Genomic DNA, 12,382 nt, shown 5'->3' with positions numbered 1-12,382 from the left:
TTTCCTAAAAATAAGAAATATTATCTAATATATCGTTTTTTTTATAGAGCACTTTTCCCTTGCTCAAGGCAAATGACAGTCACATTTCACCCCATAGTAAATACAAATAATATTTTTTCCCCCATTAGATTCTCATTCCTGTAATGCAGTCATTTACGATGTTATAGTTAAAAAAAAGATGTATACATTCTTAAATTAAATTGATAATTTTACGTTAAAGGAATGATAAAAGTACTTGTCATAAAATGCAAAAACTCTAAATAGTGCTTCATAGCATTTTTACATAGCAAAATATAATTTATATTTTGAGGTGAAATGTGAGATCCTGAAATTCACCCTTGTTATGAATAAAATTTGAATACTACACAATTTAAATCCCATTTGAAAAGTTTATTTATAGGATTTCACTGCAGAATATGAAGTCCCCCAACTGTCTGGAAATGAAACGCTAGATTTTAAACCATGATTATTTGAATGCTCTATTCTTAAGTAGCTTTCAAAAACTGAAAGTAGGGGCAGAACCGAAAGTTTTTTAAACAAATGAATCAAACATTCCCCAACAGGTTGAAATAGTGGTCCATCATTAATCTTACACTCTTTCTCCTCTCAATATTTCAGATCCCTTTCCAAGTGTTCTTTGGCTGAGCTCCGATGGGTCAGCTGACATTAATGAGGGTTAATTAATCTATGTTCGGTACAAAAAATCAACCGCCAACAATCTCAAGCACAGCGTACAGCTCCACGTATCTCAATGCCATCCTCATGCTAAAGAAACACGCGCTCAATCACACAACACAGTTCCTGTACATTCGTTTCTGGATCATTACACAGTGTACGGACCACCCAAAACTGAGCAACACTGATCAGGGTTCATATTTGCTCTAGATGCTCAGGGTGTTGAGCGCTGGAACAAGAGTGACGGCTTCAGGTCCGTTCTGATTCTGGTCATGTGACCCTTTGCCCTGTATAACCTTCTGTTTATGTCTCTCCTCTTGCCGTTTCTTCTTTTCTAGACGCTGTTGCTCTTTCCTTTGTTTATTAGAGAGCTAAAAAGGATACAAATACACAAATACGTTATTCATTTCATCTGAGAAACTCAAATATTACATTTTTATCATTCAAAACAATCTGAGTTACCTTGGGTTTATGTGAGATGCTGCCCTCTGTTGGCGATTTGATTTCACTACATTCAGCCTGCATGCCTTGACATAAAGGCTGTGTCCCTGAAGCCGAATCTCTCTGTGATGATTGGTTGTTCTGTTCAGACTCCAGCCAATCACTGAGGCACATCTGTGATGTGTCATTTGATTGACTTAGATAGTCTGATTGACCTGCGGACACAAAACAGTGGTGAGAGCATGATGGGAGTAAAGGGAAACAGAATTAAAACTGAATTAAAAACGGACGGACTGTCGGCACAGAGATCGCTCAAGATCAGCTCTTCATCTTCAGAGAGAGAGCGCGAGGGAGAGGCACCTCTCGACTTATCCTTCTGACCCTCTCCAAAGCGTCCGGAATTATTCAGACTCTATCGAGAGAAAAGATGAGAAAGTCACATGATAAGAGCTTAGTAAATCATAACGAGGGTCACCTACATCACTTAGGATCAAAATTTCTTCTGCATTTCTTTGATTAAAAAAAGAAATACAGTAAAAACAGTAATGTTGTGAAATATTTGTTTTCTATTTTTATATAATTAAAAATGTAATTTATTCCTGTGATCAAAGCTGTGTTTCAGCATCATTACTCCAGTCCTCAGTGTCACGTGATCCTAATATGATGATTTGATGATCAAGAAACAATTTTCTATAATTTTTATTGTTTAATATATATATTTTTTTTAAATCAGGATAATTTGATGCATAGAAAGTTCAAAGGCATTTATTTGAGACAGAAATCTTTTGAGATAGAAATCTTACTGTCACTTTTGATCAATTTAATATGTCCTTGCCAAAAAAACCTGACCCCACATTTCTGAATGGTAACAACAACAAAAAATGTCCATGTTTGGTTCTCTTCTGCTCACTGAAGACTGAATTTATTTGATAAAAACAAAAACAAACAAAAAACCAGTAATATTGTGAAATATTATTACAATTTACAGCGTGAATTTTCTATGTGAATATATAGTAAAGTGTAATTTATTCCTGTGATCAAAGCTGATTTTCAGCATCATTACTCCAGTCTTCAGTGTCACATGATCCTTCAGAATCTGATTTGATGCTCAAGAAACATTTCTGATTATTATCAATGTTGAAAACAGTTATTTACATTTTTATTTCAGGATTCTTTGATGAATAGAAAGTTCAAAAGAACAGCATTTATCTGAAATAGAAAGATTTTGTAACATTAAACACTACCGTTCAAAAGTTTGGGGTCAGTAAGAATTTATTTTATTTTTGGGGGGAAATAAATAAAAGAAATCAATACTTTTATTCATCAAGGATTAATTAAACTGATCAAAAGTTACAGTAAAAGCCATTTATAATGTTACTTTTTAACTTTCTATTCATCAAAGAATCATGAAAAAAACAACTGTTTTCAACATTGATAATAATAATGAATGTTTTTTGAGCATCAAATCTACATATTGGAATGATTTCTGAAGGATCATGTGACACTGAAGACTGGAGTAATGATGCTGAAAATTCAACTTTGATCACAGGAATAAATTTCATTTTACAATATATTAAAAAAGGAAACTGTTATTTTAAATTGTCATAATATTTATTATATAATATTTATATTTGAGTAAAATATAATAAATAAGAATAAATAAGCTTTCCACTGACATATGGTTTGTTAGGATAGGATAATATTTGGCTGAGATACAACTATTTGAAAATCTGGAATCTGAGGATGCAAAAAAATCGAAACATTGAGAAAATCGCCTTTAAAGTTGTCCATTTATGTTCGCGATTGTGCTGCATTCACTAACAGAAATAAATATTTTATATATTTACGGTAGGAAATTTACAAAATATCTTCATGGAACATGATCTTTACTTAATATCCTAATGATTTTTGGCATAAAAGAAAATTGGATAATTTTTACCCATACAATGTATTGTTGGCTATTGCCACAAATATACTTGTGCGACATGTGACTGGTTTTGTGATCCAGGGTCACATATTACTATTTTTCTGTATTTTTAATCAAATAAATGCAGCCTTGGTGAGCATAAGAGACTTCTGTTAAAAACATAAAGAATCGTACCGATCAAGAACTTTTGAACGGCAGTGTGTGTGTCTGATGTTTGTTTAGCAGACAGACCTCTATACGTAGATGTGCCGGACTCTCAGAGTTGTCTCCAATCTTTCGGACGCTGTCATAATGGTCTCCATAGCGATATGCGATGTGTAGCTCACGGCATGACGGCTTCTCTGTACCATTTATCTAAATGGCAAGAAAAAAATCATTAATAACGACACACTTTAGACTCACATGTATCAAATACATTAATGCTCCATCACCTCCCACAATGGAGCGTTCAGCTGATGAATAACCACTTTCAACTGTTGGCTGCGAGCGAAGGCCACGATGGCGTCGTTACCGGCAAACATGCCCGGCTGGGAGAGGTTCGACACTGAGAGAGAGAAAAATCACAAGGATTTCTTTAATGACATAACTGTGCTTTCCTGCAGGAATTCACTGGAATAGCTGGATAACACAGCACTCACAATTAGTATATATGTGTATATATGTATGTATGTATGTATATATATGTGTATATATATATATATATATATATATATATATATATATATATATATATATATATATATATATATATATAAAGTTATAACTTGATTTTTTTATTTTAACATTGTTTTTTTTTTTTTTTACATTTTTATATCATCAATACAGTGTTACAATTTTGAGATTTTATTTTGATATTTTCCATTTTTGTAATTTTACCATTTATTTTTGTCAGTTTTATTTGTTTTAATTAGATCTAAATTTAAAAGAATATATCACATATCACAACTATAATGATAATGCCACAGAGGAATGATATAATTGGAATCACTTTCAGAAGGTTTTTTCTTTTTTCCAGCTGAAAAAGTTACGATCTCTTAATGAACTTTTTGAAGCGTAAAAGTGTTGTAGTTGCAAAGCTGTCAACAGAGGGACAGAAACTCTCAGATTTCATTGAAAAGATCTTCATTTGTGTTCCAAAGATGAACAAATGTCTTACGGCTTTGGAACAACATGATGGTGAGTAAATAATGACAGACTATTATTTTTTGGGTAAACTATTCCTTTAATGTTGATTTTTTTCAATTAACGTTGTTTTTTAACAGTTTTATAGTGGCTTAAGTCAAATGTCTGAAGTAAAAATAATGTGGGACAAGTTATTTTTTCAAAGTATAAACCATAAGTATGAGCAATATTGATAGTGATCCTTGACTAAGCAAAAACCACTAATTAATTAACGATTAACAGTCATTTCTGAAGTTAATGCGAGTTACAATCCAATCTGATTATTTTAGTCCAGTTTATTTTGACCAGAAGAGGATTTATGGCAACAGACACACACACACTTTCGAGACTTCTCTTACAATGCTGTGTGAACGGCACTTCATCTTCAACGAAGGGCTCGAAGTCCTGCCTGTGCGTGGTCATGTACTGCACCGTCTCCTGTCGCAGATGCAGGTGACCCCGCGAATGTCCCTCCAGCTGATCTCCAAGAGCCCGGAACAAACAGTTACTGCGGGACAACATGAGAAACAGAGGCCTGACTCCTTAAAGAACCGTATATGGTCATCACAATCGTCCTGTGACAAAAGCCCACACATACCCGTCTCCAGGCACCTCTCGGAGCTTGAGACCCAGAGCCTGAAGCTGGTTGGAGAAGCTGACAAACTCCTCTCCATCTTCCCCTCCTGGAGGCCTGTTCTTTTTGTCTTTGGCCAGAGCCCGACGGGCCGCCCGCTCGTCTCTCTTCCTCTCCAATTCATACTTCCTGTTGCCCTTTATGGGCTTTCCTGACTGTTTCCTTGACATGATGATGCGCTGTATTACACTCAGTGATGACGCAGCCGTTTATCTATCGCATACGCAAGACCTAAAACACATCATAAAATTCACAACATCACAAAATCAGTTATGACAAGGGGAAGTGCTTAAAATGAAAAATCAAAATAAACACAGTTAGCATATCTTTTTCCGCAAATAACATAATTTAATAATAATTAATAGTACATGAATGTAGGATTACATTCAAATGGTTTAAATGTGTGGTGGCTAAAACCAAAATAACTGGGTAACACTTTATTTTACAGTTACATATGTTACATGTACTTACCATAGTAATAAGAGTAAATTATGCATAATTACATGCAATTAACCCTAAACCTAATCCTACTCTAACCCTATAGTAAGTACATGTTGTTAATCATTATTACTCAGTACTTAAATATATAATTACACTGTAACAATGACACCTTAAAATAAAGTGTAACCAAAAGGTGCTGTCAAATCACACAGTAACAATAGTAATATTACATAGTATTATGTTTTTTAATTAATAAAACGTTCCTATTTCCCAGGTATGATCTGATACCATATTATAGATAGATAAATAGATAGATAGATAAATGTTGAAACGTTATATATATCATTTTCTCTCATGGTAATGTCATTAACAGTGGATGGATATATGTAGTGTTGTGCTTATGTATTTACTCACCTAAACACACTGAAACCAATGAATCATGTTTGCAGATGTGAAATGTTTGTTTGCTGTCTGTCTCTATGAAGTACTTAAAATTAAGTAATGAATCCAACAAGAACAAGTTCAGAGTCATGTACAGCAAATATCACACAGAGAGTGATAGGAGAACAGCAGCGTGATGTGTCAGAAATGTCGCGTGATAAACAGTTTCTCTCAGATTTGGCAGTGATTAAACGACAGAATGAGAATGTTTGTTGAAGAGAACAGAGAGTCAAAGTGTGTCATACAACTGTACTCACATTGTTTGCTTGACAATAAGAAACACGATCACAGCACGACAATTTGTCCGGTAAATCTAACTCTTGAGTCTGAGTTTGTTTACTTCCTAAAGAAGCCCGGGCCTCACTTCCGGTTCCGGCTTTGCTTTCAAAATAAAGGCACGGCCGAGGCAAGTCATTAAAAATATATGTTTTAAATTAGATTATTTCTCTTAAAAATTACTAGAATTGTAATAAATGTGGTTATTATTGTTGGCAGTGTTGTTTGAGTATATTATTTGTGTGAGAAAAAACATAAATGTGTTTTTCTCACACACATAATGTTTTGGATTATGAGTTCTTGGATTATGAATTCTAAATCGTAGTCTAGCCATAATAATAATAATAATAATAATAATAATAATAATATAGGGATGCACCGATAGCGATACTGGAATCGGGCCGATACTGCGGTCTCTTACTCATAAAAATGCTCCAATACCAACAACCGATACTACGCAGTGTGTGTACAGTGTTTGTGTCCAGACAATGAAACACTTACAACAGAGAGTATAATGGGGATAAAAAAAGAAAGCTGTCTATGAAGTATGCATCTAATTAGTAGAATATTAAATGAAATTTAGTACCATCTTTGGTGCGCGAGCTGAGAAAAACGACACCCAATACAGTGATTAATATACAATGATATTTCACATTTGATTACTTTGTTCTATTGTATTTATTTGTGCTATTTATAACCTGATTATTTGTTCTTCTTGTTTTATTACTGATTGCTTACTTGTCTTTAATAATGTTTTAAATTCACATTAATTACGCTAGTAGTTTTTGCTGTAGTAGCCTATCTAAATACGAATAGAGAATTATGATATTTCACTAGTATCTAAACATCTGAAGCATTGACACAATCCTCAGCACTGAGCCCTGCTGAAACAGCTCTAAATATGCGCTGTGCAATTAAATGATATAAACAGTGAAAGTAACAGAAACTAATTAAGGCTTAATTAAGCAAGAAAATTTGCTGAACAAATTAAGCCAACTAATATGATTCATAATTACAAATGCAGTGAAAATACAGGTATCGGTATCGACAAGTACCAAAAATTAAAGTGTCGGTATCGGACTCGTTCTGGAAAAAATAGTATCAGTGCATTCATAATAATAATAATAATAATTATAAGGTTGAAAAGGTGTCATTCCCTACATATACAAACTTTATTTATTTTTTAGTGTATATTTGTAGCATATTTTAATCACCATAATTTTTTTTTTTTTTTTGCTTGAAAGAAACCATTTTCAGAGCGAACAGAGAAGATTCCTTTATCCGATTTTCCTCCTTAGGCATATGCAAGCATGTATATGTAATAATAAATGAATTAATTCCACAAAAAGCACAACTGAGAGAAGACTCTTAATATGACATTAACAATAAAACACCCTCATTTGATGCAGAATCAAAGTATCATCTTACAGTACAACAGAGTGATGCAGAGATTGAGCAAATGTGAATTTATTTAATGGCAGTAAAAGTTAGCACACTCTACACATGACTTTTATACATCCTTTATAAATAGTTATCATCTGATAAAAAAATCATTACACCATCTGAACAGACATACGTAACAGTCGTAAACTTTCAAGTCGTTTCCCTCTCCGTGCTGCTCTGCAGCGTTGAGTACAATAACTGGGTCCATACGGTTCCTCATGACGGGTCAGTGCACAAGCAGAACTTCATTTTGGCTCAGCTTTTGTCATGTAGGCATAAACAGCGGCAGGGCACGAGCATTATGAAGCATGAGCTCTGAAACTCATCCGCCTCTGTCTGATGGGCAGTTCCTTAGCCTTGGCCTCCATCGCAGCATCCATTTCATCATCTTCAGGGATGATGGTTTGTGGCTCCTGGACCTGCTCTTTTTCTGTTATGATCTCCTGCACCTTTAGCATCCCAAAATCCGGCTCCTCGTGGTCAGGGAAGAGGGAAGCGGCGACCTGCACTACACCGCTCACCATTCCCAGGACGGCGAACGTGCCGCCCACTAGGTAGACCTTCAGGCAGCCTTTGGAGGGACCGGACCTCAGCATCTCCTTAGCAAAAGGGATGATCTCATGCATGGCCATTTTCAGTTGTGTTACTTCTGTGAAAGGAAGCAAGAGCGTCAAAGGTCGTGAAATGAACATATAACAAAATCAACTGAATTGCATTAATAAGTAGCCTATACTGCTGGTATGAAGGCTTATCTTAAAATCAACATTAAACGCTGTTCGCAAAACAGTTTATTTTCATATGTCATGAAATAAACTCAAAATTGTATATGGTGCCCAGGAATATGCATTAAAGGGATAGTTCACCCCAAAAAATGAAAATTCTGTCACCCTCAAGTTGTTCTAAACCTGTATGGATGCTGTTGAACACAAAAGAAGATATTTCGAGGAATGTTGGAATGGACCCCATTGACTTCCGTTTTTCTCCATGGAAGTCAATGGGGTTGAATAAAAGATATTCTTCAAATTATCTTCTTTTGTGTTCAGCAGAAGAAAGAAATTCATACAGGTTTGGAACAACTTGAGGGTGAGTAAATGATGACAGAATTTTCTTTTTTGGGTGAACTGTCCCTTTAAGAAAATAAACCTCAGGGAAGCAAAGCTTATTTTTAAGGCCTGAAAGCAACATTTGGAAACACTTTACAATAAGGTTCCATTAGTTAAGGCTAGTTGATGCTTGAACTATTATTAACTAACAATGAGCAATACATTCCTTACAATACTTATTAATCTTTGTCAACATTAATTAACAAAAATACAACTTAATTCATCTTAGTTCAGGTTCAATAATGTTAAGATACAATGTTTGATTTTAGTGATGTAGTTAACTAATGTTAACAAATTAAACCTTATTGTAAAGTGTTACCCAGCATTTTAAGTTTTGCATATTGAATATGAATTCACAGAACAAATATGTATATTTCATTAACTGGACTATACCAAATTAATAAAATCTTTTTTATTTTATTATTACTTTTATTATATAAGCTACTGCCAACCACCTTAAAACAGATTATAAAGACTATAGGCAACATTATTAATCAAAAAATCATCAAGTAAATTTACCATTAACTAAGGTAAATATCAAATTAAAGAAGGTGCACAGTGTCAGATACAAAACCCCATCATGGTAACACATATGACACTAAAATAATCTAATAAACTCTAATTAAGATGAAACATGAAACGTACGTAACTGAGAAAAAAGAAATTAAGAAACAATTATTTAATTGAAAACCATCAAATGTGAGCTTTCTAAAAACTGTAGGCCTATTTCTATAATATATAAAATACTTACTTGCAAGACGTAGAAGAACCCGTTTAGGTGATAACTCCTTATGCTCAGAGTTTCAGTGGGTGCTGCAGGAACAGATGCTCTGCCTATTTAACGCCAGTGGGCAAAGGTTGACGCCCACAACACATGAATATTCATGAGGCTGGAAAGCAGATGCAACTTTTGTCCAAGTTGCTTCATGTGAGCGGTGAGTGTCTCCGGGTCTGCTGACCAGATGATGAACCCTGTCTGCCAAGTTACACAAAGACATTGGAGGAAACCTGTGTGCTGGTGGTCACGTGAACACGCCATAAAAACGCACTCTACGTGAGGAGTGTGTGTAAACAAACTGAAGAGGTTTTATTAGTACAGAGAACTTGGTGATTCAGAACTTAGTACAGATTCAGAGTTCACTGATAAGTTGTATAGTATTATGTGGAGCGGTAAAATACGTTACAGTGTGATGTTTAACAACAAATAGGTCTGGATTATCCAGATGAAGGCAGATGATATGAGACGTAAACATAGACATGTGAGGAATAGGTCTATAGTAGTAGCCTTTTATTGTAAGCAAAAACATAAGAAAAAGATCTAAAAGCATTCAAAAATGTACTGTACAATGTACAAATGTTTTTGAAAAAAGTCTCTAATGCTCACCAACACTGAGTTTATTTAATGGAAAAATACAGTTAAACAGTAATATTGAGAAATATTACTGTTTGAAAGAATTGTTTTCTATTTCAGATATTTTAATTCATGTAATGCTAAGCAGAATTTTCAGTTTCAGTGTCACATGATCCTTCAGAAATCCTTCTAATATGCTGCTTTGCAATCAAGAAACATTTCTTATCTCATGTGACCCTGAAGGCTAAGGTAATGGATTCAGGACACTTTAAAGAATAATGGTATTACCATGGTATGTGTCCAAAAATAACAGTATTTCCAGAATACAATGTGCAAATAAATATAGTAATACTGTATATAGTGTACCTTAAGTGTTACAATAGTAAAAAAAAGAACATGAGGTGCATCAGAAATGTTCTGTCAGAAAACTATACTGGTAAGGTAAATACTGTTTGTTGTTTTAAGACAGGAAATCAGACCCTGATAAGAGACGCCACATCATTCGATGTGATGACCTTTACTCCACTGCCCTCTGTTCATGCTCTTATTTTAACAAGCCTGATGAATAAGAGAAACAATAATAAAATCCATTGCAAGCTAATATGGTTCTTAACTGCTTAAAAAAAAAAAAAAAAAAAAAAGTATTTCAAATTAAAAATGAGCTGTTCAATTGAATACAATTTGGTAACACTTAAAAGCCGGGCAGTCTGGTTGAGGAACGACCACTACCGAGAAGACAAAGGACCTTCCTGGAAATTAACATTTGACTCTCTCTTGAGAAACTAGCATCCCCGAGTCAATAACCTCCCCCATGTTGACTCTCTCTCACGCTGAGATCACCAGATATTCACCCAAACATCTATATGGTTTAGTGTGAATAATTATCATACAGTACTATACATGTTTAGTATCATTTGAAATGTCTCAGTGCGACTGGTACAAATGTCTCATTCCCAAAGAAGTAATCCAAAAGGTAATAAAGTTCTTAAGAGTTTAGAGATAACTTGCACATATAAGGGGTGGGTCCTCCAGACAAATGGCATTCTGCTCCCAAAAAGGTGTAAACTCTGAATGCAAATTCCCATTGTTAGCAAATGTTTCCATGTGAAAGAAGTTTCTGTCTAACAATCAAATGTATTGCTAAACTATTATATAATTGACCAATAACCAATTGTCAATCTAACCTAAATTCGAGATCGTGATAAAATGGAGTCAGGTATAAAATGGAGTCAGATAAAAGCTTAAATGGAATTAAATTACTTTGCCACGCGGAAAGACAGGAACACGCAGATACCTTCACCCGTTCTATTGGAAACCTCCATTGGGCTGATTTAGACGGGCTTACTTACCATAGTAATAACAGTAAACTACAAATAATTACATGCAACTAACCCTCAATCAAATCCTAATCCTACCCAAATCCTATAGTAAGTACATGTAGTTAATTAATATTAATCAGTACTTAAATGTATAATTACATTGTAACAAATACACATTTAAATAAAGTGTAACCTAATATTTCTTCTTTTTAATCTTTTTATTTTTGTATTCTCTTCATTTTTTAAATTAACATTAAGGCGTTGCAATGGTATGATGCTGTATTTATGAAGTTTAAAGGGGAATTGCTTTAATTTCTAAGCAATTATGAGCTTTTGGTTAGGACTTTTTGTGCTGTAGTAAGTTATCGATAGTTCAAAAGCAGAACACAATATGCCATTAATGCCAATAATCATTTAAGCTACTGCAATATCTTTTTCTTCAATAATAGGTTATAAACACTGCATCAATGATTTTGCATTAATATGGTGTTTTTAAACAGCAAACATGCTGACCTTTCACTTTTAGTAATATCCCAACTCAAGCATATCCTTAAAATGGAGTAAGAATCATCAGTGCTGTGGCTCTCATGAGGCTGCTTGCATGAGGTGAGAAGGCAGATGAATGTTGGGTAATGGACTCACTGTAGATATGCTGCCGCATCAGACACTTTTGACCCGTTTGGCTCTGAAATGTGCCATGCTCTCTTCCCTAGATGCACAGACAGTGTTGGGAAACCACGTTCAACACGCGCAGATCGTGCTGGAGCAGCAGACGTGACAGTTCACACTGTAACATAGGAAGAAACTCATTTCTGTCACGACAACTCTCTGAGTTTTTGGCATGGTAATGAATATGACAACGTTGATAAGTTTGGTCTTGGCGGAATATCTGTTATCTGTTATTGTTGCTGCTGCAGAGCGAATACGGGACTCTACTGCCAATACATACAAGACACGTTGCTGCTGTACAATATACATGAATTACCCGTATCAGATCTGTACAGGTGGAGCTGGGGAAGGTGAAGGGTTTCTGAAAGCGCACTGCAACTGCTACAGCAAATGCTGACCAGTATTCATTGAGCAGCGAGTTCATTGGCTACTGATACAGCAGGAACCAATCAGCTGCGCCCTTTAGAGAATGATGTGATTATAAGCAGATTGAGTTAAGGA

General features: G+C 34.8%; 2 protein-coding genes across 4 annotated transcripts; both read right to left on the bottom strand.

The window, feature by feature from the left end:
- Positions 1-372: 372 nt before the first annotated feature.
- otud3 (OTU deubiquitinase 3) lies at positions 373-6,085 on the bottom strand. Of its 3 annotated transcripts, XM_079849351.1 has the most exons (9): positions 5,978-6,082; positions 5,694-5,766; positions 4,803-5,069; positions 4,564-4,712; positions 3,475-3,587; positions 3,275-3,397; positions 1,411-1,528; positions 1,138-1,331; positions 373-1,046 (listed from the first exon to the last, which is right to left on the bottom strand). In XM_079849351.1, exons 3-9 carry the CDS (start codon positions 5,006-5,008, stop codon positions 882-884), a joined length of 1,068 nt encoding a protein of 355 aa, XP_079705477.1. In that variant the 5' UTR covers positions 5,009-5,069; positions 5,694-5,766; positions 5,978-6,082; the 3' UTR covers positions 373-881. The 3 variants fall into 3 exon arrangements, with proteins under 3 accessions (XP_079705477.1, XP_079705476.1, XP_079705478.1); XM_079849350.1 differs by lacking the exon at positions 5,694-5,766 and having other exon boundaries at positions 5,978-6,085; XM_079849352.1 differs by lacking the exon at positions 5,694-5,766 and having other exon boundaries at positions 1,138-1,322; positions 1,420-1,528; positions 5,978-6,085.
- A 1,362-nt stretch (positions 6,086-7,447) lies between these two features.
- Positions 7,448-9,518, bottom strand: g0s2 (G0/G1 switch 2). Its single transcript, XM_079849349.1, has 2 exons — positions 9,294-9,518; positions 7,448-8,088 (listed from the first exon to the last, which is right to left on the bottom strand). Exon 2 carries the CDS (start codon positions 8,069-8,071, stop codon positions 7,739-7,741), a length of 333 nt encoding a protein of 110 aa, XP_079705475.1. The 5' UTR covers positions 8,072-8,088; positions 9,294-9,518; the 3' UTR covers positions 7,448-7,738.
- Between the last annotated feature and the right edge of the window lie 2,864 nt (positions 9,519-12,382).

The sequence above is a fragment of the Squalius cephalus genome (genome assembly GCF_949319135.1).
Source record: "Squalius cephalus genome assembly, chromosome: 18".
NCBI lineage: Eukaryota > Metazoa > Chordata > Actinopteri > Cypriniformes > Leuciscidae > Squalius > Squalius cephalus.
Note: the sequence above shows the minus strand (reverse complement) of the source record. Positions and strands in the feature narration are given on the sequence as shown.